Source organism: Panthera pardus, unplaced genomic scaffold (assembly GCF_024362965.1).
Source record: "Panthera pardus isolate Hobbes unplaced genomic scaffold, ASM2436296v1 HiC_scaffold_12, whole genome shotgun sequence".
Taxonomy (NCBI): Eukaryota; Metazoa; Chordata; class Mammalia; order Carnivora; family Felidae; genus Panthera; species Panthera pardus.
Genome location: NW_026526677.1, coordinates 29,477,779 through 29,504,399, shown reverse-complemented (window position 1 = coordinate 29,504,399; position 26,621 = coordinate 29,477,779). Strand labels below are relative to the sequence as shown.

The 26,621-nt window shown below is 37.5% G+C and overlaps 1 protein-coding gene across 6 annotated transcripts in view; it reads left to right on the top strand.

The window, feature by feature from the left end:
* The window catches only part of ELP4 (elongator acetyltransferase complex subunit 4), a 241,832-nt gene that overhangs the window by 172,186 nt on the left and 43,025 nt on the right, over positions 1-26,621 (top strand). The window contains exon 10 of one of the 6 annotated variants that reach the window (XM_053899862.1): positions 815-1,328. The exons of the other annotated variants lie outside the window; for them this stretch is intronic. Within the exon in view, the coding sequence (XP_053755837.1) occupies positions 815-829 (15 nt within the window). The 3' untranslated portion in view covers positions 830-1,328. Of the gene's footprint in view, positions 1-814; positions 1,329-26,621 lie in introns of those variants that run through there. 6 annotated transcript variants of the gene reach the window in all.

The window sequence follows — 26,621 nt, the reverse complement described above, 5'->3', positions numbered from 1 at the left end:
GAGTGAAGTCATCTGATATTTGTCTTTCTCTGACTGACTAATTTCGCTTAGCATAATACCCTCTAGTTCCGTCCACATAGTTGCAAATGGCAAGATTTCATTCTTTTTGATTGCCGAGTAATACTCCATTGTATATATATACCACATCTTCTTTATCCATTCATCCATCGATGGACTTTTGGGCTCTTTCCAACTTTGGCTGTTGTAGATAGTGCTGCTATAAACATGGGGGTGCATGTGCCCCTTCGAAACAGCATACCTGTATCCCTTGGATAAATACCTAGTAGTGCAATTGCTGGGTCACAGGATAGTTATATTTTTAATTTTTTGAGGAACTCCACACTGTTTTCCAGAGTGGCTGCACCAGCTTGCATTCCCACCAACAATGCAAAAGAGATCCTCTCTGCATCCTTGCCAACATCTGTTGTTGCCTGAGTTATTAATATTAGCCTTTCTGACAGGTGTGAGGGAGTATCTCATTGTGGTTTTGATTTGTATTTCCCTGATGATGAGTGATGTTGAACATTTTTTCATGTGTCGGTTGGCCATCTAGATGTCTTCTTTGGAGAAGTGTCCATTCATGTCTTTTGCCCATTTCCTCACTGGATTATTTGTTTATTGGGTGTTGTGTTTGATAAGTTCTTTATAGATTTTGGATACTTACCCCTTTATCTGATATGTCATTTGCAAATATTTTCTCCCATTCCGTCGGTTGCCTTTTAGTTTTGCTGCTTGTTTCCTTCGCTGTGCAGAAGCTATTTATTTTGATGAGGTCCCAGTAGTTCATTTTTGCTTTTGTTTCCCTTGCCTCCAGAAACGTGTTGAGTAAGAAGTTGCTGTGGCCAAGATCAAAGAAGTTTTTTCCTGCTTTCTGCTCGAGGATTTTGATGGCTTCCTGTCTTACATTTAGGTCTTTCATCCATTTTGAGTTTATTTTTGTGTATGGTGTAAGAAAGTAGTCCAAGTTCATTCTTCTGCATGTCGCTGTCCAGTTTTCCCAGCACTACTTGCTAAGGAGACTGTCTTTATTCCATAAAATATGCTTTCCTCCTTTGTCAAAGATTAGTTGGCCATATGTTTGTGGGTCCATTTCTGGATTCTCTATTCTGTTCCGTTGACCTGAGTGTATGTTTTTGTGCCATCTTGAATTATATTTTTAAAGAATTTCTGGGACACCTTGGTGGCTCAGTCGGTTAAGCATCCAACTCTTGGTTTCCGCTCAGGTCATGATCTCACAGTTCATGAGTTCAAGCCTCGTGTCAGGCTGTGCACTGACAGTGTGGAGCCTGCTTGGGATTCTCTCTCTCCCTCTCTCTCTCTACCCCTCCCCCGCCCTCACTCTCTCTCTCAAAATAAATAAACTTAAAAAAAAGAATTTCTGTCTGTAATGCAGAATAGTAAACCTATAACTCCATGTTATTCCTACATTCTCTTTGTTTTTATTAATCTCTTTGTTTTCTGATTTCTCATTTATTCATCTTAAAAGTATCTTGACTACTTCCTTTTCTGTTTGTTAAGCTTACTGTTATCCTCTAGGCAATTTCCTTGTTCTTGAAATGCCACGGAGCCAGTAAAGAGTTCTATCTTACCTCAGATGTTTTTATTTAAGCCCATGGAATGTACTTCTGACATTTAAATTTAGATTTTAAAATTTTAGTAGCATGTTATTCAAGGCATAATTTAAACAGTCAGTTCTCCGTTAACTACAAGTATATTGTCCACATTGCAGATTATTGCATGAAAGATTTCAAGTTTTTATTGACAATGTCACATCATTTCCTTAACTAAGGACATTTTCATTTAAATATTATATAAGGTATCTAAACTTGTCAAACTCACAGAAGCAGGGAATGGAATGGTGGTTGCCAGGGGCTGAGGGGAGGGGGAAATGGGGAATTGTTGCTCAATGGGCATAAAATTCATGTTATGAAAGATGAGTAAGTTCTAGAAGTCTGCTGTACAACATAGTACCTGTAGTTAATAATACTGTATTGTACACTTTAAAATATGAAAGGGGAGGGGTGCCTGGGTGGCTCAGTTGGTTGGGCAACTGACTTTGGCTCAGGTCATGATCTTGCAGTTTGTGAGTTTGAGCCCTGTGCTGATAGCTCAGAGCCTGGAGCCTGCTTCAGATTCTGTGTCTGCCCCTCCCCTGCTCACACTCTGTCTCTCTGTCTCTCAATAGTAAATAAATGTTCAAAAAAAAATAAAATTAAATTAAAAAAATAAAAATAAAAAAATAAAATATGAAAGGGGAGAGGTCTCATGTTAAATGTGCTTACCAAAAAAAAAGGAAAAAAAAAGACAAAAACTCCACTATGAAAGAACACAAACTTTTTATATTTTATATTTAGTGCTCTGATTGTGGTGATATAATCACAAGTGTATGTGTATGCCCAAAATCATCAAGATGTAGACATTAAGTGAGAACAATTTTTTGTGTATCAGTTATACCTCAATAAAGCTAAATAAATAAAATACTTACTTACTATAATCTTGCCAGATCTAGAGAAGAAGTTACAATTATTTCCAGGAAAGATAAGAGTCAATAAATTGATAAACTGGTGCTTTTTTAAGCTCTAGTACATCAGTACAAATGCCCTGGGAGATGATGTTATTTTTTTTTCCAGCAGTGGAAAAGAAGGTTTAAGCAATAGAGTTACAGAATCTAGTAAACTTCTGGCTTCTTCCTAAGAAAACCACAATAAAATTGCTGAAGTTCATTATGAATCAAATATACTTCTTTCATTTAAGCTACTCTTTTTTTTTTTTTTTAATTTTTAAATGTTTATTTTTGAGAGACAGAGTGAGACAGAAAGTGAGTGGGGGCGGGGCAGAGGGTGACCGAGAGAGAATCTGAAGCAGGCTTTGAGCTGTCAGCACAGAGCCCGACATGGGGCTCTAACTCAACAAACCATGAGATTGTGACCTGAATCGAAGTCAGATGCTTAACCAACTGAGCCACCCAGGTGCCCTCATTTAAGCTACTCTTTAAGCTACATTACCTGTGCCTAAGGTCTTCGCTTGTTAGTGTAACTAATCAAGTAAGTGTGCAAGGAAAGGTGTCATTGGCATTCACAATTATATTTGAAATAAAAATGTGACTTATTTCCTGTTCTTATATAGATAAGAAATTAAAATTTCTTATCTGAAATTAAAATTTCTTATCTGATAAAATTTTCTTATCTTATAAGAAAATAAAAATTTCTTATCTGGAATTAAAATATAGACTTTCTTTGACAGCACATCATTTTGGTCTTTAAAATATTTGAAACCTAACTCCAACTCTGTGGGGGGGGGGGCTTGATTAATTGATTTTATTAAATTGTTTACTGTGTAACAATTCTCTGATCTATACATCTTATCATTGAATATTTCCAGTATTTGAGTCAAACCATTTGAGTGAGAGTATAAGCTCAAAATAGGCAATTGCTGGTGTAGGGTTCACATAAAACCAAATGTCTTGAGTAGGAAAACATCATGCATACAACAACTTGGTGCCAGTTGGAAACAAGATGATGAGAAGCCATGGTAGAAAGTAGACTTGAAATACCTTTACTCAGAATTTTCAATCCAAGGGCTCTGTCTCCAAGAAAAGTCTTCGGAGGCCAATTAAGTTTATGCAAGAACAAGGAAGCTGCCTCCAGGGAAGTTTAATGCCTACTGAAAGAGCCAAGTAAGTGTTAAGTGCCTGGTGTGTGATACTAAAAACCACTAAATATGATCTCTGTCTCCAAGAAAGAGTTTATCATGGTAATTAATAAAAAGCACTTCAGTGTTTCCAGACACCATGGATTTTAGTCCCAATTCTGGCACTTAGTGATTGTCCAACTTTAAGCAAGTATCCCAGTCTAATTCTGAGCCTCCTTTTCCTCATCTTGAGTAAAATGAGATAATAATAAAAATTCCTACCTACTTCTAAGGATTAAATGATAAAATACATGTGAATTGCCCAGTACAATTACTGGTGCATGTTAAATATTCAGTTTATATTAGCTACAAAAATAAGTGTCCTTATTACTGCAGTCTTGTTTGAGAAACAAGATTTATACTCAGGACAAGTCAAATACCAATTCAAGATCATAATAAATTATTAGTTGTCACTGTATGCCAAGAATACTATAGGAAATAAGCCTTCTGTGATTGTACTATATAAATAATGTACATGTGCATATTCCCTCTGCAAGCTGTTTGTTGCCTGCCTTGTACTATTCATAATCTTCAGGTTTTTTTACTAGCTTCTTATCTTAATATATTGTTAAGTTCTTTTAATACAGGGGCCATGTTTCTCTTATTAATTTCTTGCACCCCCCAACACGCTGGTTCAGAGTAGACAATAAATATTTATTGAATGTTCGAATTAGAGAGGGGGGAAATTATCATTGGCTAGCATTATAGTAAAGCCACATTGTGGAAAAGATGAGACTTGAAAGGGATTTTGAAAAAGGAACAGGATTTGGTTGGGCAGAAAGGCAAAAAGTATTTGGGGTTGGGGTTGAAGGAAGAACAATATGTTAATAGGCATGAAATAGCTAAAACACAATAAGTACACACAATGAATAAGAATGACATCATTTGATTTTAGGGGAAAAGACAATTGAAATAAACTTTTCACACCTCTTCATTTTACAGATAAGGAAAACAAGACCCAGATAGTGACAGAATCAGGATTAGAATCCATGCTTGTAATACACCATGTAACTAACAGCTTACAGTATAATAGAGGAGACTAGAACCCATGACTTCAGGCTGTCAGTTCCAGGAGGGAGGAATTGTATGAGTCTATTTAAGAAACAATTGTGATATCCAAGCCCAAAATGGTAAGGGAAACAAGAGAGCAAGAGGAGTCATATATTATGTTTTATTATGCTCCTTTAGATTGGAAATGAATATAGTTACAGTAAACAGGGGACACAAGGAGAACTGGTGAAGGTAGGTATACTACTCTGATGTACTATAACTCAGTCTATCATATCACACTTGAATCATACATCGATGTAGCAAAATGTACTTTATTTTCAGATACTCTTTATGAAAAAGCAAACAATTTCCATAGAAGCTAGGGATAATCAAAAACTTATTTGGGATACTTTTGAGAATGAAGGCTATGTGTATACTATGTGGTATTAGGTACCCTTATGACAAATCATACACAGAAGAGCCATTGACAAATCAACCTTTCAGAAGTGGGCTGACGGTTTCTGACAGCAGTATAAAGCCGTCTTTCAGAGCTAATAATTCAGTCAGGCCTATCTGAATCATTTCCTCTATAAATTGTCTTTAGTGGGCTACAAGAAAAAGCACCAGTGAACTAATAATTATCACTTCTTTGTCATCAGAGTGGCCTAGGTTAGGAAAATGCCACCTTAAAATTAATTTCATAATTTTTTATCCACCTGAGATCATTGTTATTAAAGTATAGCATATTTGCATGTGATCTGGTTTTTTATATGTATGGATCCAGAAAATCAGTATGATAATAAAGATAAATCTGTACTTTGGAATTAGTTTAGACTCTCTGATTTATTAAATCAAATATTTTGACCAAATTAACCATGCTATTCATTTAAAATAGACCAGTAGATACAGCTTTAGTCTTTTATTATTTTTCTTTCCCTTCCCTTGAATAAAAAATTATATTACATAATGAACTAAATCATAAACCACATATTGAAAATTGGTCCATACTACAACTTTGTATTAATGATGCAGCTGATGAAAATAAGTATCAATAACCTAAAGATGCATGGTGCTAGGGACAAAGGTGGCATTTTACATTTTTATTAACACTTGTAATTTTCTCCTGCTTGATTTCTTTTAGGCCAAGCCCAATTTCTTCTAAACCATGGGTCAGTGAGCTCATGCTGATTCTCATATGAATGATGGGCTTGATTTTGCAAAGATATCACCAACTACCAATACCCAAGTCTAGCTACCATGATTATAAACAACCTAGACTAGAACAGTATGAATTTGAATGCATTATTTTCTTTCATTTCACTAATATGGCAATCCTGGACACCATCAGAATTGTGTATATTTGTGAAACATTACATTTTTAAGTGTTCTTAATGTGATAGTAACAAAATAGCACAAAACAAGCAAAATATTATCCTTTTATACATATTTGTTTTCCTTCCTTGTTAAACATCACAGGAAGAAAAAGAATACACTTTAAATGATCTTTATAAGGTAAAGTTTTGCATTAAATTATCTCCTATAGCCTGTAAGTTTAAGAACCACAGGGTTTCACTAAAATATGATGCATATCTGCTTAGTAGCTTTTCTATATCCTCCCAAATGAAAACAATATTATATTAATAAATCATAAGAAGCTTCTATTAGCTTGATAAGTATATTTAAAATACAAGTTAGAAAGGGATTTGTTTAAACACTTTAAATAAGTCCTTATCATACTATTCTAGTAATGTCAAATACAATTTTAATTTTTAAAAGATTTTAGTTAGAAATTTAATCTTTGAAAATATTAATAACAGCTTACAGCAGGTAAGCTATAAAATAACACTGGATGCTGTCTATTTAGTTTCTGGTTGAAAAAGCACAGCAGTACTTTAGTTCATTACCTTTGAAAAAAACAGTAACAAGATAATACAGCTGCCTCTGATTAAGATGTAAATTCTTTCTAATTAGAATGTAAATTCTTACATTTAAATGAAGACATCAATTGTCAGGATGCCATATGATATCTTATTCCACCTTGCCTGAATGAAGCCCTCACTGCTCATCTATGGCACTAAAATAGTTTTGCAATCCCTTTGTTCTCTGATTCTTGTAATATTCTCTCTTCATGTTCCCTTTTCACATTGCTTTTGTTTGTTTTCCCCCTTGCATCTGATATTGTTGTGCCTTGGGATTTTGCAGAAATTTGGAATGAAAATTGAGTTCAGTCAGTGCCAGTATTTGCTTGTGCCTCAATTACTTCTGCTGAATTTTCCTCAATGCAAATCAGGCAGGTTGCATAAAGTGGTGCATGTATTTGAAATAATTAATTTTCCGTAAAATGATGGATCAAGTCCAATCAACCTTCATGAAATCTAAATAATAGAATAGAGAATTAGAAATTAATTAACATTTTGTGTTGTTAATACTTTATAGTATAAACTAGCAATAGTAAGTTTTACTGTAGGTTCTAACTTTTTCTTTATTAAATGTTGATGAAAACCTTCTGCGTCAATCATTTCTTTCCAGAAATATGTTAACAAAGAATCCTATATCAATAGCATTGAAGCAGAGTTTTCAAAGATTATATAAACAATTAAGCAGTGAGTTGAATTATTTGTGCTTCTCATTACTGAGTAATAGTGAAGTTTTATCTTGAATGATGCATACCAGTTTATAGAAATCTGCTGTCAGTCAAGGCCATGAGCCTCTGGGCATAGTATCATACCTTTCTTTTACATCACATTTCTTCAACCAAAAGAGGTATAGCTTTAGAGGCAAACCAACTCAACCAACCTTATACTGCTAGGGAAGGAGAAACCTAGAAATTGAAAGGATGCATTGGTGATACAAGAGTATCTCCCTAGGTTTGTTTGGTTTTTTTTTTTTAACTTTTTATTATAGAAAGCTTCAAACAAATACAAAGTAGAGACAAACATAATAAATCCTATGTACCCATCAACCATCATCAATCATCAAGGAGCTAACAGGGAAATAAAACATACAAACCTGAAGTAATGATGAATAATATGCAAATAATACAGAATAATGCACAATAGAAGTTAAAATGCAGTTAGAGAACATTAGTGCTGTGGATGCTTAGAGAAGATTAGTTTGTGTTGAATGGGCAGAGAAGAGAAAGAACATTCCAGGCAGAGTACAGATGCCATAAGAAGAGATTTAGGAATGACCAAGTCTGTGATAGTATAGAAGAGACTGGTAAGATTTGAGAAGAAGTTTCATGTTTGTAAAAGTAGTTAATTTTGGTAAGGGAAGGGATTTGAGAAGCAAGCAATACATTTTAGTACAAATTAGCCAAAGATATAATTTCAATTTTGGAGTAATGGTATCAAAAATACGTTCTCTTTGGGGCACCTGGGTGGCTCAGTCGGTTAAGTGTTCGACTCTTGATCTCAGCTCAGGACATGATGTCACAGTTTGTGAGATCGAACCCCACATCAGGCTCTGGGCTGACAGCAAAGTGCCTGCCTGAGATTCTCTCTCTTCTCTCTCTGCCCCTCCCCCACGTGCATGCATGCTCTCTCTCAAAATAAAAAAACATTAAAAAAAACTATTTAAAAAACCTTCTTTGCCTAAACAAAAATCTCTCTTATTGTAATTAAAATTCTTTCCTTATTTTTATCTTAATGTGTTTGCAAGTAGAAAGACATTTCTAGTGACTGAAGAATGAATTGCAAAGAAAAAATTTTTGTCTCTAATCCAGCTAATTAAAAATAAGTTTTATTAATGAATCCATGTGATAAATTTTACTATATTGCATTTTACTTGACTTCTATACCCAGTATCAAGTACCCAAGTAATCAAGAGAAATATCATTGTTATTATTCATATAGTCCCTTGAAAGTTGTTTAAAACCACAACATATAGGGGTGCCTGGCTGACTTAGTCTGTGGAATGTGTGACTCTTGGTGTTGGGATCGTGAGTAGAGCTTTTTTTTTTTTTAAGTGACATACTTGGTTTTCCACAATTCCAAATTTGTGGTATTATTTACAGACAGTATTAGTTTCCCATTGCTACTGTAAGAAATTACCACAAACTTAGCAGCTTAAACAATACAGATTTATTTTCTTCAGTTCTGGAGGACAGAAATCCAAAATGAGTCTTAAAGGGCTAAAATCAAGGGGTCAGGAAAACTGAGTTCCTCCTGGAGGCTTTAGGGAAGAATTCATTTCCTTGCCTTTTCCAGATTCTAGAGGCAACCTGTATTCCTTGGCTCATGACCCCATTCCTCCTTCCTCAAAGCTAGCAATGTTAGATTGAATCCTTCTTACACTGCCATTTCTGGTTCTCTCTGCTACCTCTCTCTTTCACTTTTAAGGACCCTTGTGATTACGTTGGGCCCACTGGAATAAACACAGTCTCCCTATTTTAGGATCAACTGATTAGCAATCTTAATTCCATCTCTAACCTTAATTCCCCCGTAGTATATAAAGTTACATGTGACAGGTTCCAAGGATTAGGATGTGGACAACTTTGAGGGACCATTATTCTGCCATTCTTACATTTCTTTCATATTTGCTCACAGTAACCACTTTGATAGACCGTAGAGACAGAACGACTTCATTGGCTCAGAAGGGAAGTCTTTCTCTGATTTAAAATAAACTAATATTGGGGCTCCTCGTGGCTCAGTCAGTTAAGCTTCCAACTCCTGATTTCAGCAAAGGTCATGATCTCATGGTTTGTGAGATTGAGCCCTATGTTTGGCTCCATGCTGACAGCATGGAGCCTGCTTGGGATTCTCTCTCTCCCTCTCTCTCTGCCCCTACCCTGCTCACTCGCTCTGTCTCTCAAAATAAATAAACTTTAAAAATAATAATAATAAAATAATATGTATCATTTGAGCTGGTTTTCAGAAAAAGAAAAAAGAGGAATTAGACTAAGTATTACAAATCGCAAGTGCAGGATGAAAGATTAACATTTTTACAAAATTGTATACTAAAATCAATCATTGTAGACCTGACCAAAAAACAATTTCAAAGAAGGGGTAAGAGGGCATTTAGGTGGCTCAGTCAGTTAAGCATCCATCTCTTGATTTTGGCTTGGGTCATAATCTCATGGGACATGAGATTGAGCCCCACGTGGGGCTCTGCACTAACAGCATGGAGCCTGCTTGGAATTCTCTCTCTCCCCCTCTTTCTGCCCCTCCCCACTCATGCTTCATCTCTCTCTGTCTCTAAATAAATAAAACTTTAAAAAAGTTGGGGGGGGAGGATAAGAAACTAGCTTTTTTTTTTGAGTACTTACTATGTGGCAGACACTAGTATGTATTTTACAAATATTCCTGCCTTTTAAACACTCCTATAATTAAGTATATTTTCCCCCTTCTAATGACAAGAAAGCTAAATCTGGATTACTTTAAGTATTCCCAAAAAACAGTTAATGAGAGATCCCAAAGTTTTCATACTACACCAGGCTAAATTCTGTGAAATGTGAATTGTATCTATCAGTCAAGAAATGTTTTTTCAAAGGACCAAGACATTCAAAGTATTATGGAATCAACAAGCAAGTATGAGACACAATCCCTACCTTTAAGGCATTTATAACCCAGTTGTAGAAATAAGACAAAGCATCGTGCTTTAAATAAAGATTAAGATAGGCTTGGTTTAGAATCCTTGTTCTTTTACTACTTAATCTTTACTATACGTGAGCCTAGGTTTCCTTTCCTGTCTCATAAGGTTGTTACAGATATTAAGTATACATGAAATCACTTAGCCCAGGTTCTGGCATATAGCAAGTACTCAGTAAATAGTAGCTGCAATTATTGTAATAAAATTCTATCAGTACAAGGGCTGAGTTAACGATTATCCAGTCAAGGGATATAGGAGTTCAGTGGAAGAAAAGCTAATTATATGATGAGTGATTTCATGTTAAACTTGCAGGGATATACAAGGATTTCTTGTATTTATGAATGTCAGGAGTAGTGGTGCAGTGTAGTGGTAAAGTGCTCTAGCTCTGGAAAAAAATGCCCGGTTTCAAATTCCATCTCTTTATTAATTGCCTGTGCTTTGGGCTCCTCATTTGTATAATAAGGATCAATATAGTACCTCCATCATGGGGCTAAATGAGAGGGTTAAATGATTATGCAAAATGCTTAGAAGAGTAACTGGCACATAGTTAAGTGCCACGTAAGTTAGTTACTGTTAGTGGCGAGGATACACCTTGTATAGCCCATCCTCAGTGATCCATTATGGTTGACAGTGACAGTAAAGAATACATGTAGTCTCAGTTTCCCATAGCCATATAAGTGAGTTGCACAGCTGGACAGCATCACAAGTAGGATGGACATTGTATAAGGAAACATGTGTCTGCAATGTTCTTAGCAGTGTGCTTCAGGTAAGACAAAATGTCAAACACTCTTAATTTCTAGAAATTCCCTGGCTGATGAGGAGACAAAACTGATGGTGGATGAAATAGAGATTAATTAAATTCTAACATGAGGGTTAACTGCCTTCCGAGTGTAGTAGGAATTCAGAGAATGGAGAAGTCTTTATGGATCACACCATCTTAGTAGAGAAAGCAGGGCTTGAACTAGGCCTGGAATAATGGGTGAGATTTTATTGAATGGTAAGAAGATGATAGACAATTCTGAACATAAAAAACTGCCCCCAGTCTAGACTATCATGCATTTTTTGTTCTAACCTTTCTCCCCAACTTGTTAAATAAGCAACAGCAAAGAAAGGAAAAAGTGAATGAGGAGGCCACAAATGCCATAAGCCCATGAAATCATAAATTGTTTTATATTGAAGGAATTTAAGAACAAAGAATTCATGGACAAAACATAGGTGTTCCAGGAACTTGGGTGGAAGAGAATTTCTTCTTTATATTCCTAACCTCCCACTGAAATTTAATGTTTTCTTAATTATGAATATAGGCAATAAACCACAATTAGCTTTAGCACAGATTTTTTTCGTGTAAGATTGTAACTATACATGTATCTTGAAATATCATTTATATTCATTTCCTTTGTTGTATGTATGAAGCCTACTGCTATTCTTACTATTTAATAGTTAATTTAAAAAGTAGGGGCCCCTGGGTGGCTCAGTCGGTTGAGTGTCTGACTTCGGCTCAGGTCATGATCTCGCAGTCCGTGAATTCAAGCCCCGCGTCGGGCTCTGGGCTGACAGCTCAGAGCCTGGAGCCTGCTTCGGATTCTGTGTCTCCCTCTCGCTCTGACCCTCCCCCATTCATGCTCTGTCTCTCTCTGTCTCAAAAATAAATAAAAACATTAAAAAAAAATTTTTTTTAAAAAGCAAAGTTATTCCTATATCAAATGAATAGGATCAATGAATTTATTATTAGATAACATTTCAATGCAATTTGTTTCCTTTGTAAACTAGTGTATTTTATGTATTTTATTTTATACATTTAAAAGCATTATTCTGGGGGTGCCTGGATGGCTCAGTCTGTTAAGCATCCGACTCTTAGTTTCAGCTCATGTCATGATCTTACCATTCTTGTGTTCAAGCCCCACATCGAGCTCTGTGCTGACAGCCTGGGGCCTGCTCTGGGTTGTCTCTCTCCCTCTCTCTCTGCCCCTCCCCACTCATACACACATTCTCTCAAAATAAACAAACTTTAAAAATAAAAAATAAAAGTATTATTTTGAAAAGGAGTTTATGGACGTGGGAATCTATTGGATTTTTAGGTAACCACATCCATAGTAGACTCATACTGAGCTGACAGTCAACTAAAATCCCTTTTTTGAACATGTTAGTTTATTCTGTATTTATTTCCTAATGTAGGCAATTAATATTACTGTCCAGCCAATGGCTGCAACTGGTTGACAAATGTCATGCAATTCTTAAAACAGCATTTTATATTTACCTGCATAAATATTAAACACCTGAAGTGATAACTTGCAAGATATTTTCTATATGCAGATAGAGCTGATTAACAGTAATTATATATTTCTTTTATTCCTGGTTTTATTGAAATATAATAGTTATATAACATTATATTAGTTTAAGGTGCACATGATTTTATATATATATATATATATATATATATATATATATATATATATATATATATATATGTTGGAAAATGATTGCCACAATAAGTTTAGTTAACATTTATTGCCTCACAGTTACAAAATTATTTTCTCTTGTAATGAGAACATTTAAGGTTTCCTCTCTTAGCAACTTTCAAATATAAAATACAGTACTATTAGCCATAGCATCCATGCTGCACATTACATCCCCAGTATTTATTTATCTTATAACTGGAAGTCTGTACCTTTTGACTACCTTCCCCCATTTCCCTCACCACTGTCCCCCCTCTGGCAATCTGTTTTCTGTTTCTATGAGTTCAGTTTTTTTTAGATTCCACATATAAGTGAAATTAAACAGTAATTGCCTTTCTATGTGTGACTTACTTCATTAGCATAATACCTATAAGGTCCATCCACATTGTCAGAAATGGCAGGATTTCTTTCTTTCTTATGGCTAAATACTACTCCACAGTATGTATGTGTATATGTGTGTACATATACATATGTATATATACTTATATGAACATATTACATTTTCTTTATCCATTCATCTGTCAGTGAACACAGGTTGTTTCCATGTCTTGGCTATTGTAAATAATGTTGCAATCTTACATGATAGTACAGATATCTTTTCAAGATAGTGATTTTATTTCCTTTGGATATACACCCAGAATGAAATTCCTGGATCATATGGCAGTTCTTTTTTTTTTTTTTTTTTTTTTTTTAAGGCAAAGTGAACCATCTCTTTTATTTATTTGTTTGTTTATAACTTTTTTCTTTTAAGTTTTTACTTAAATACCTGGTAGTTATATTTTTAATTTTTTGAGGGACATCCATACTGTTCTTCATAGTGGCTACACCAATTTACATTCACACCAACAATACACAAGGGTTCCCTTTTCTCAGCATGCCCACCAACACTTGTTATCTCTTGTCTTTTTGATGATAGCCATTCTATTCTATTAGGTGTGAAGTGATACCTCAATTGTGTTTTTGATTTGCAATTCCTTTATATTTAGTAGTGTTGAGCAACCTTTTCATGTAGTGTTGGCCATTTATATGTCTTGCTTGGAAAAATGTCAGTTCAGTTCCTCTGCCCATTTTTTAATCAGATTGTTTTGGGGGTTTTGCTATTGATTTTTATCCTTCATCTCATTAGTGTGGTATATCACATTGATTGATTTGCAGATGTTGAACCATCCTTGCATCTCTATAATAAATCACACTGGATCATGGTATATGATCCTTTTGATGTACTTCCTGTATGCAAATAAATCTGCCAAGCAAAAATTATATATTTCTTCTAAAGACATGAGTGCTTTTTGGTTTGCTTTGTAGGGTGGGAAATAGAGAATGACTGTTTTGGTTATATTGCTGTGTAAACAAACCACCACAAAACTTACTGAGTAAAACAGTAATTTTATTATATGTAAGCCTTCTGTGGATCTGGAACTTGAGGAGGACACAGCAAGTATGCTCCATGGATGGACTGTTCCATGATAGATAGGTCCTCAGCTGGAAAGATTTGGTGACTGAAGGTAGGAATCAACTAGGAGTATCTTCACTCCATGTCTAGTGGTGCATGCCAGCCATCAGCTGGGACCTCAGTTGAGGCTGTCCTCCAGAGCACCTATATGTAGCCTTTAGAGCACATGGCTTGGGCTTCCTCACAGCATGGAGGCCTCACCTTACATGGCAGTTGAACTCCTTAGATGGCAGCTCAGGCTTCTAAAAGTGAGTGTCCTAGAAAATAAGGTAGAAGCTGCCTGGTCTTTTATGATCCATTATAAAGCATCACATCTGTCATACTCCATTGGTTGCAACAGTCACCCAGATTAAAGGGGAAAGGAATTAATTTGATGCCATTTGCTGCCATTTGATCACACTTTACAAGACCACTTTGTACAAGAGCATGTGGAATGGGTGGTGCTGTGCAGTTATCTTTGGAAAATACAATCTTTACCTGTGAATAGGTGCAAAACTGTGGTAGTATTTGAACGAGTGGTCAGCCAATGTCATGTTTTTGTGGAATCATTATAGGCAAAACATCATTTATGTAAATGGCTCAGATTTGAACTTGAGGGTTATAATTATGTTGTCTATCATTCTAGGAATGAAATTCCTCATTTGATTAAGGTTGGAGGGGAAGGTCTTTTCCAAATCTGAAAATTTAATCTTTCCAAAACTTACAGCTTTGTGTGTTTATTAACAGAAGATCTGCCACAATTATTATTTGGCATATATAATAATGAGAGAAGGAAAAAAAGGTTCAACTCCACTAAAAGTTTTGTTATACAGAGGAACCACAAGGGTAAACTGCACAGTGTATGAATTATACTGCAATAAACCTATTTTTTAAAAGAATCATAAATATAAATGTTAGCCAGTGGTATACATGCCAAAGTCATTAGAGGTAAAGTCTACTGATATCTACAAACTATTTTGAAATTCACCAAAAATAAAATAGATGGGTGGCTGGATAGATGTTTACAGAGATGATAAATTGAGTACAGAAAAAAAGTTGTACAATTCAGATGTGGTTATATGAATGTTATCTTAAAAAATTCTTTCAATTTTTCTATAGGTTTGAAATTTTTCACAATAAAATACTGGGAAAAATCAGGAGACAACACTGAACAATCACTAGAATGGCCTAAAATTTTTTTGTATTTCTCAAGTGTTCATTCAAAGTTCTGACATAGTTTTGATATACTAACTACTACATCACCTATATAACTGGACAATTACTTGGTAATAGAGAAAGCAGAAAGGAAGAGTTAAACACAAAACCTCACCACAGTCATGGGACTGTCAAATCAGAAACATTCAAGACAAGTAATTATAATTAAAATTTTGCCACTAGAAAAGCAAAAACTCTACCCTTAATGTGTAAACAGAGTGTGATCTCCATCTCGAATGTTGTTTGCCCTGCTAAAATCTTACACCTCTTTTTTTCTCTCTAGGCAATTACTTTTAATTTTTTTCCTTTTCTTTGACCTCAGCAATATGTTCCCTGTTTACATTATTCATGGAATCATGAAGGGTCACTATTGTCTGCCCAATCCCAAAATAGTTTGGCACTTTTTCAAATTGGTTTGCTTGAATTGTACTGAAGTGGTAACCCGCTGATGCAGGCATACACTCCAGCACTCTTGTGCTCTAGTCAGGCCAAAAAAAAAAAGATAAAAGGAATGAAAGTGTCTTTCGGTTGCTAAGCAAAGGAGTAGCTGGTAAGGAATAATAAAACTTTAGAATTTTTTAAGTCCTGTGGTAAAATTTGTACACATTGAAACAGTTAATACCTTAACTGAGAATAGTACTAACTAACCAATTGAGGTCACTCAACAGAACAAGTAAACATTGAAATTGCCCTTTTAAAGTGTCCATCAGTGCCCGGTCCTAACTGTGACATGCTAGGTAGAACCCTCGCACTTAAGAAACATAAGCACCATAAGTAGGAAGAAAAGTTGGAGAGGACACCAGGGCATGAGCAGATTCGCACTGCAAGATAAAGCAAAAAGAAGATAAGTGCCAAGGACCAGATGGAATGAAATCATGTTCCCCTGGCTCTCTTGCCCAACCTGAGAAGCCAGGCCAGGGGAGTTTGTGATCGTGGTACAAGAATGGGGGGCTATTGCTAATGCATAAGCTGCCCCATCAGTCAAAATCTCTATTCAATATGCTTGATACCTCCCTATTTTGTATTTAGTTTTGGATTCTTATCTGAAACGTGGCAGCTTTGGGAGCTGACTCATATTTTGTTCTGCTTGACTTTCATTTCCAAGTACATATTCAGGCTTTGTTTGCCCAGTTTTGTTGTTTGTGTGGTTGAATGCTATCCCTGGAAAGATGTACTTTTGAGCTAGTGTGAAGTCAATGACTTCCCTTCAGCATTCATGAGGAAGTTCTGAAGTTTCTGTTTCAAGGCTTTGACATGTCAGCATGTGTAAATCTACTCTGATGCCAAGATGCCTTATGCCAATAGGTTCCTTTTGATCTTGGTATGCAAGATTTTCCTTGTGGCTATTAACCTGTTGCCATTAAAAGAAACAGAAAATTATACGATTATGGTCTACAACATAGGTTATAGCAAATATAGTTAGTACTGTACCACAACACTGCTTTTGGTTTCTTAGAATTTTTCACTATTTTGGCACTTAAAAAAAAAATCTGTTTTCTAAAACTGCATTCAACTCCTGATTTTCCATTCAACCCATGATGATGCTTCCCGACTGCTCAGCTGGAATCTGGATTTGCCTTCTTTCATTCAGCATACTTTTGAACCAGTGGCAAGTCTTGTTGTGGAGAATATTTGGGGTAGCAAATTCTAATTTGGCAGCACCCTGGGGACATTAATCAATCAGAAAATATAAATGAGCAAATCATTTCTCAGATGAAATGCTTCGATTGAGAACAATATTGAAATGAAAACACCAAAATGTTGACTGAACTAAAAACATGTTTACAGTTCGTTGGAACCATGGTACTATTGATTTTATTTTTATTGCTTTTATCAGGCTTGATCTTTCAGCCTTTATGATTTAAATACTTGGCAATCACTTCTTAGCTGTTCTAAGCCCGAGTTCACCTTTACTACTTGCTCCCTGACTGATACCATAACCCTCTCCATTGCCTTCCTCATTTCCATTATATCCCCATCTCAGCCTGATACACAATCCCATCATCAGAAGCTTTCACAATAGGTTGTTGCTCCATAGTATATTATTGGGTGAAAATTATAATTTAACTGTAGTTGGTATCATCAGCATATAAACATGCACAGTATTTCATATATTTAAGTAACTGAACCGTTCCTCAGATAAAAAGCACACTTACCCAGGTTGGCCACTGGAAGTAAGAGAAGACTTCCCACAGAAAACTTTTAAAATACTGTTTTTGTTGTCTGTTTTCAGTGTTTATTCTTTTGTCCAGAAAGTTAATCATTAAGATTTGAAAATTCAGGAAGGAGGCAGTACTTGATTTCTACTACACGGATTGGGGAGAATGGTAATCTTGAAAATGTTGAGCTAGAATGAATTTAATTAGAGTCATTCACTTTAAAATTTAACAGTGTTTGTGATTATCATTGTTTATATTCCCATAGTTTAATAACTTAGCATCTGTGACTTCTCAGTGATAATGCCTAGTAAAAGTGCCTGTTTTAAAAGCTTCCTGTGGAGGAGTGCCTGGGTGGCTCAATCAGTTGAGTGACCAACTCTTAGTTTTGGCTCAGGTCATGATCCCAGGGTTGTGGGATCAAGCCCCCAATCGGGGTCCGTGCTGAGAATGGAGCCTGCTTAAGATTCTCTGCGTCTCTCCCCTACACACACTCACTCTCTGTCTTTCTCTCTCTAAAATAAAAAAATAAATAAATTAGATAGATAGATAAAAAGCTTTCTTGGAAGAAAGTAAGCCTTGCAGGCAGGCCAGGCAGCATAATTTGTAGGGCCCCATGAAAATGAAAGTATAGGGCCCTTTGTTCAAAAAACTGGAAAAAGTGCTATTAAAAGTAGGAAAATATGGGGTGCCTGGGTGGTTCAGATGGCTAAGCATCAGACTTGATCTTAACTCAGGTCATGATCTGAGCTGACAGTGCAGAGCCTGCTTGGGATTCTCTCTCTCCCTCTCACTCTCTGCCCCTTCCCTGTATACACACTGTCTTTCTCTCAAAATAAATAAACAAACTTTTTTAAAAAGTACTAAAATATGAAGCTTTTTCCTTTCTTCCATGGTCTCTGCCCCAACCTACAGTAGTGTTTCCATTTGCTAATTTAGGTCATGCTCCTTCAGGCACTTGGATACTCTTAGAGCACAGAATCTCGCATGCCCTGGGGCCTCTCCCTATGACTTGAGGGAGGAAAGGGGGTACAAGCAGCCCATCAGATGTCATGTTCCCCTCCTGCCAGCCACCAGACTGATAACACTGTGCCTTGGCCAGAGATGGGAAAGTTGAGCCAGTCTTCTCTCTTTCCTACAGCCTCACTGCCCCAACCCACATCGGGTGGGTATTGCATCCTCCGCATTGGAACATGACAGTTTCCACATTGCAACCTCCACAATGGATCATAGGTGACAAGAAGCTTGCCCCTTCCCAGTGCCCCCCAAATGCTCTGTGATACTGCCCACCCTAGGCAGGACAGCTGCCTCCGTGTTCTACTTCAAGATGTGGGGTGCATGCCAACCCTGACCCTTCCCGCACCAACCTAGGCCCTGAACAGGGGCAGAGAGCAACAACATGCACTAGAAAGGGAGGCCAGGGAATGGGAGAGTGGTGGGGGCTAAAGCCCCAGGAGATGGCAGAGCAGGCAGTGGAAAACCCATTGTGGGAGACCAGGAGGAGGGAACGCTACATACAGAGGCCAAGTCCCCTCCCCTCCTTACATGCTTCACTGTCCCATCAGACTCCATCTATAGAACACAAATCTACAGATACAATTATTAAGAATGTCAGCCCCAATTTCTCACTCTCAAAATAAATAAATTAAAAAAAATTTCAAAACAGCAGTCATAGAACATGAAATCCCAAGTGCTGGGCCTTTCTATGTGACACCCATGAAACTGCCTGCAGGCTAAACCCAGTCTACCCATAAATAATAAGATAATGGCTAATATCTGATATGCCAGACACTGTTCTAAGCATTTTACATGTATTAATTCATCAATCCTCAAAAGATTTTATGAAGTATGTCCCATTGTTATCTACATTTTACAGATGAAGCTACTGGTATCCAAGGTCACTCTAGTAAAGGGCACACTGAGGATTCAAACCCAGGCAGTCTGGCTCCCAGAGATCCTTACTGGAGAACAAAGAGAGGAATGAATAAATGACACATTCGCTGAAAAAGCAAATCATAATTATAATCACTGTGCAGTGTTGGAGTCTTTGTCTTTTTTAATTTTTTTTTAAGTTTATTTATTTTGAGGGGGAGGGGGGAGCATGAGCGGGTAGGGACAAAGAGAGAGAGAGAGAGAGAGAATCTCAAGCAAGTTCTGCACTGGTAGTGCAAAGCCCAACAAGGGGCTCAATCCCGTGAACTTCAGGATCATAACCAGAGCTGAAATCAAGAGTCAGCTGCTTAACCAACTGAGCCACCCAGACACCCCAGGAGTCTTTGTCTTAAAGCAGATTTCTAGAAGATAAGATACTGATTGATTGTAGCTACCTTGGGTACTTACTTGTAATAGGTGATTGCCTTGATATAATCAGAGCACCAAAAGGAACTAGAAATATATAGGCTTCTCTATGAAGTAATGTCAAAGGACTGGAGAGATTAAATGAAGAGCAGAGGGAATCTGTGGATACTCCTAGAATTGTAACCTTCTGCACGTGTCTCCTCCAGCCTTCACTCTGCATTGCCCTGTCCAGGGTTATGCAGCTAATTAATGATAGAGCTGGACCCCAGACCTCTTTGTCACAGACAAGGAAGTGGAATGGAAGTTACCCCTGTTACCAGTCACCTCTGTTGTATTCTTGGTATGTGCTTAGACCTCTCCTTGAGAAAGCCGGACTAGAGAGAAATAGTGTGGGGCAGGGAATAAGGGAGTGTCAACCAATGTCTACTATAATGCTGACTTTATTTCCTTTTTATCTCCCTTATTAAAGGCGATTTCACATTTCATTGTGTACAATACTCATGTGGACTGCAACCACTTCATTGTAATCATAATTGCTAATATAGTCACTATTTTAATTAAAATGGCTATTATAAAATCTTGACTAATTATAATGGAGGAGTTGCTGGGTCAACTTATCTAACCCATCCCTCCAAAATAGGGGAATTCAAAGACAATATGTAATGTAACCCCTTGACACCTGTGCTTTAAAATTGCCAACAAGATAGGTTCTAATAATTCTCATTAACATTATTTGTTAAACTTGCAAGTAACAAGGCCAGAGGCCATGATAGTTGCTTCCTCCACTTTCTTTTTTACTCCGGAGTATAATGTTCCATATGTATGGAATAAGAGTCAAGGCCAGTCTGTTTATTTAGCCAGTTTATTGAGGAAGCTCAACTCTAGAAGTATAGACATTAAACAATTTTCTTTGTTCTCATGGTGGCTTTCAACTGTCAAATCTTTTCCTTAAGTATATCTTCGTCCTATTTAACGACTTTGGGGTCACATGTTTATTAAAATTCGTATTGTTTAAAACTTTAATCTTAAGTGCAATTTAAAATCTCATCTGCCCTTTACTCAATGCAGGCTTAAACTGGGATCGTCACCGTTTGAGGAGTTGAAGGTACTAGAGAATAGAGTCTGGTTATGAAGATTTGGGCTTTCTCTCCTGTTCGTAAGGCCCAGTTCCTCCAACTTATACGGTCGGGGAGAATGGAGTGGTAACAGAGTATGTGTTTCTTTACACAGCCGGCCACTCTTAGGGTCCCCTGTTGATTATGACTATTTCTCTGACTACCTCTGAGGCAGGCATCCAAGTGCTGGTCCTCCCAAGGGCTAGATATCTGAGTGTCTCAGAGGGCACCGTAGGGTTGGTTGTCCACACCGTGGTGTGTTCTGACGTCAGAATGCAGCAGTTGTTCCACCTCCTCTCCTGCCCACAGTGGTGCGCCTCACCAGCCTCTTACTGACGGGCTTCCCTTGCCAAGCAGGACATCATCTGGGGTAGTACCCCAGCGAGCTGACTGAAACGTGCCTGCCACATGTCACACGGGACTTTCCTACGTCCTCACTAGGCCAACCCGTGGAAATGCACGCTTTTCCTCCACTGCCCCTCTGTCTGCCCTGCCAGTCCTCCCTAGTTCTCTCTGCCTTGCTCAAGTAGGCACAGGGACGGATGAGCACATTCTCTGCCTACACAGCTGTCTAGTGGCGAATTAAATGCCAATCTTTTCATTTTACAGCCAGTCTGTTGGAGCTCCAACAGCACCTTTGCACTAGCTTTACAGAGGAGAATCTTCTCTCACTATAAACATTGTATTTCCCACAAAGTGGCCCCATAACTCTTAGCCTCTTTTCCTCGAACCTCTTATGTGGTGGTTGGGGTGATGGCTGTGGTACATTTTGCTACCATTATTAGTCTTGGGAGGTGTCTGGGCCCAACTGCTAAGGACTCTGCTCCTTTAGGCCTGACTTAGTCAATGAGGAGTCCATCCTGTCAAGCAACAGTAAAAGTACCACTCACCATGCTTTTACAATTTTGCTGATCAAAGGAATAATTTTTTTTTAATTTTTTTTTTAACGTTTATTTATTTTTGGGACAGAGAGAGACAGAGCATGAACGGGGGAGGGTCAGAGAGAGAGGGAGACACAGAATCGGAAGCAGGCTCCAGGCTCTGAGCCATCAGCCCAGAGCCCGACATGGGGCTCGAACTCACGGACCGCGAGATCGTGACCTGAGCTGAAGTCGGACGCTTAACCGACTGAGCCACCCAGGCGCCCCCAAAGGAATAATTTTTAATGCACAGCAAAGTCCTTGAAAAGTCCTTGGCACACAGTAAAAATTAATGTTCATTCTTTTGCCCTTTCAAAAAAGGCAGAGATTCCAAGAGAAGGCTTAGCAAAGGAGGATAGGATATCAAAAAGACTTTGACAAAATGAACAGAATTGGAAAAAAAGGTAGTTCAGCCACAGGAACACATGAACAGAGGTTGAGATATGGAAAAGTGGAGAGCAGATTCGGAGAAAGTGAATAAACTTTTTGGTAGCAGAAAAACAGCATATTGAATTAGAAAAACAGGCTGGGAAGGCCACCTGGGTGGCTCAGTCAGTTAAGTGTCTGATTTCGGCTCAGGTCATGATCTCACAGTTCGTGAGTTTGAGCCCTGGGTGAGGCTCTGTGCTGACATCTTGGAGCCTGGAGCCTGCTTCAGATTCTGTGGATTCTGTGGCTCCCTCTCTCTCTGCCCAACCCCCTTGCACTCGCAACCTCTCTCTCTCAAAAATAAACGTTAAAAAATTTAAAAAAAGAAAAGCAGGCTGGGAACATCTGATCGGGGTTTTACTGAAGATAGGATTAAGGAATCTAAATCAGGGCACAGTGGAAAGGCTTTTCAGCAAAGAAAGTGGCCTATTGAAAATGGCACATTTGAAGAAGTTGACTCTTAGGTAACATGCAGAATGGAGTGGAAAAAAGGAGACCAGTGAGGTAGTATTGTAACAATTTAAAAAAGGAAGAAATGAGGGGCAGAGGTGCCGTGCAGGGGAGCACATAGAAAAGGAAAATATTGGGGCACCTGGGTGGCTCAGTCGGTTAAGTGTCCAACTTCAGCTCAGGTCATCATCTCACGGTTCATGAATTCAAGTCCTGCACTGGGCTCTATGCTGACAGCTCAGAGTCTGGAGCCTGCTTCAGATTCTGTGTCTCCCACTCTCTCTCTGCCCCTTCCCTGCTCTCTCTCTCTCTCTCTCTCTCTCTCTCAAAAATAAATATTAAAACAAAAAGAAAAGGAAAATATAAGCAATATTGGAATCATTTGTGATTTTTTGGTGACTAATCTTATAGGCTAGGATATGCCAGCATGTCCAAAATGCATGCTGTGTAACACTGTTCCTATCAGATGCACCAAGTCAGCAAAGCATACTCTGGTCAAATGAGCTGAGGAAACTCAGCATAATGCTTAGGGATTCAGAATTAAAGTAACATAGCAATCCTAAAGGAACAAGAAAAAATATGTAACTTAGTTTAATGTAGCATTTCCCAAAGTCACTTGATTATAAAACCCTCTTTTGTATAACTCCTATCATACAGATTCAGTGTTCAAAAAAACACTTTGACAACCACTACACCATGTTATACTGTTATGAATAGACTAACATGTTGATGTGCACATTAATATTGTAATGTTACTTAGCAAACAAAAAACAAAAGTATAATTTATGATAAACTCAATTTCTGGGTAGAAAATACTTTTTCTTGGACTCTCTAAACTTGAGCTATATCTTTTGAGGCTTGACCTTGTCTCTTATTCAAAATAAAATATTCTTTTGTAACATAAGACCAAGCACAAGTGGCTCCAATTTTGTAAATTCTGGGATTGACTTTTGTGGCCTTAAGAAACATATACCTCAATATTTCTGTCCTCAGCTCAGGTCTCGGGGAAAAAAAAGAGCTTTATTTCTAAATGTATTTTATTATTTATTTTGAGAGAAAGAGTGCACACATGTACATGGGGGAAGGGCAGAGAGAAAGGAGAGGAGAGAGAGAGAGAGAGAGAGAGAGAGAGAAGGGAAAGAGGAGAGAGGAGAGAGAATACCAAGCAGGCTCCACACTGCCAGCTCGGAGCCCAATGTGGGACTCAATTCCATGAACTGGGAGATGATGGCCTGAGCTGAAATCAAGAGTTGGATGCTTAACCGACAGAGCCACCCAGGTGCCCCAAGAGCTTTATTTTTAGAGTGCTTTTCCCCTTTAAAGTGAGCACATGTAAAACAAGGATTTTGTTCAGAGAGTAATAAGATGAAAGCATTCTCATTCATTGTATATTATGTTACACACAATAAGTGCTAACTAAAACTTTGAAAGTAAAGCAGATATTAATTACACTTTATACACAGAAATTTGAGACTTAACGATGGCAGTTTATTGGCTCAGGATAGCTAGTTTATGATAGAACCAGGACTTAAGAGAATCAGGTCACTTGTTCTTTCTAATAAAGCACTCCACCTTAAAGAATAAAAGTAAAATAACCACTTTTGTTGAATGTCAAAAGGACTTTTCCTTTATTTGTAAATTATTCCAAACTTCTAAAGAGACCTAGTCACAAAAGCAACTGTGTTCACATTTATTCCTGGACAGAGGTCCCTCCCTTCCACACAATTATTAATGTCATTGAATGTAGTAAATGTGTCTACCTTGCCTTTACACTTTCACTGTACCTACTACAGAATACCAAAGACTAGTAAACTCTGACTCTCAGGGCAGGAATTATGCCCAACTGAGTAATAAATAAGCTGAGACTCAAGTAGTGAATCACTATGGTCCCTGGGCAGGTTGATGCCAGGCAGAGCACATATCTTAAATGTCTTTTAGCACAAACACCACGTAGCACTGTGCATGCAGAATAGGTTCTCCAGGTACACATCTGTTGAATGGCCCCCAGTTTGTATGTTTCCAGTATATTTCTTCACTTGAACAGTCTCATCTATCTCTAAAATAATAGTGCCCGTTACTTTATTTATTTGTTTGTTTGTTTATTTAAGTAAGCTCTACACCCAACATGGGGCTTGAGCTCATGACCCTGAGATCAAGAGTTGCATGCTCTACCAACTGAGCCAGCCAGGCACCCAATAATGCCCGTTACTTTAAACCAAGCATGATTATTGCTATGATATTATTTTTTTAAGCTAATAGACAAAAGCTGATAAAAGAAATAAACTTCAGGGCGCCTGGGTAGCTCAGTCGGTTAAGCGACCAACTTCGGCTAAGGTCATGATCTCACAGTCTGTGAGTTCAGGCCCCGCATTGGGCTCTGTGCCGACAGCTCAGAGCCTGGAGCCTGCTTCCGATTCTGTGTCTCCCTCTCCCTCTGCCCCTCCGCTGCATGTTCTCTGTCTCTCTCTCTCTCACAAATGATAAACATTAAAAAAAAATTTATTTTAAGGGGCGCCTGGGTGGCTCAGTCGGTTAAGCGTCCGACTTCAGCTCAGGTCACGATCTCGCGGTCCATGAGTTCGAGCCCCGCATCGGGCTCTGGGCTGATGGCTCAGAGCCTGGAGCCTGCTTCCGTTTCTGTGTCTCCCTCTCTCTCTCTGCGCCTCCCCCCGTTCATGCTCTGTCTCTCTCTGTCTCAAAAATAAATAAACGTTAAAAAAAAAAATTTTTTTTTTTAAAAATTTAAGAAATAAACTTCACTTCCAACAATGGGAAAATGGTGAAATAAGTTTTAAAAGCCATTTGTTTTATATCTTTAATAATGTTCAAATACTAGGTTAATAAAGAGGGAAAAATGATTTTATTTTATCATTTTTCTCATATTACATTTTTTGATGTCTTTTATCAAATATTTTGCCGTGATGATATATATAGTTACATAGTTGTTCATTCTGAAAAATGGCTTTGATAATAAAGAATATATAATCTGTTAAAAGGAAGGATAGTTACCTCAAGGAATGCAAGTAGGGAGTTAGGAGTAGGGAGGGGCACTCTTAGTTTTTGCTTTACATATATTTTGTGTTAGGTTTTATAGGATATTTGTTTATTAGAAGTGTATATTACTGTGATAATTTTTTTCAAAGTTCAAAAACTGATTTTAAAGAATTTAGGCATATAACTAACTTAGTGGGCACTTACACTTTTGTCAAAAAATTAAGTATTTCGAACACATGGAGACTCTACAGAAGCTTCTGTGTATCCATCACCTAATTGTGGCAAACACGAACATTTTAGGGAAGCACATTGTTGAAAAAGTAAATACCCCAAACGTGCCCTGTTGACCAAGAGTAAATGTGAGTTCCTAGGTTCTTCCTGTCTGAATCAGTATCAGTACAGAACATGGCATATGCCATGGTAGCCCCAAGTCTCACACCACACCACCCTGCTGCAGAAACGATCGTAACCTTTGGTTGCTGGGCAATGGACGGCATGGCAAACCTAGCTCCCTTCACTTCTACATTTATTTATCTAGATTAATGATGTAGACCATCATAAACAAACAAGATATTTGGTATATAAATAGGGTGGCTTAATGCATTTCAGGAAATTTTAAGATTTTCCTTAGTGTCCATGTGTACTTTTGGTGCTTTTAACCTCGAAAAGAGATATAGGTTGTTTGGAAACCAAAATTAAAGTTGGATTGAAAGACTACAATATAATGTCCTTACCTCATGATAAATAGTACCCTGAATCTTAGGGAGGCACGCTGGGCTTTCTATTTGAATTGTTTCCTAACAAATAGAGAGAAGTTATAGAATTATTCATTTATATTAAAGCACAGACTACTCTTATCAGATAGAGGAAAGAATCTCAAGTAATTC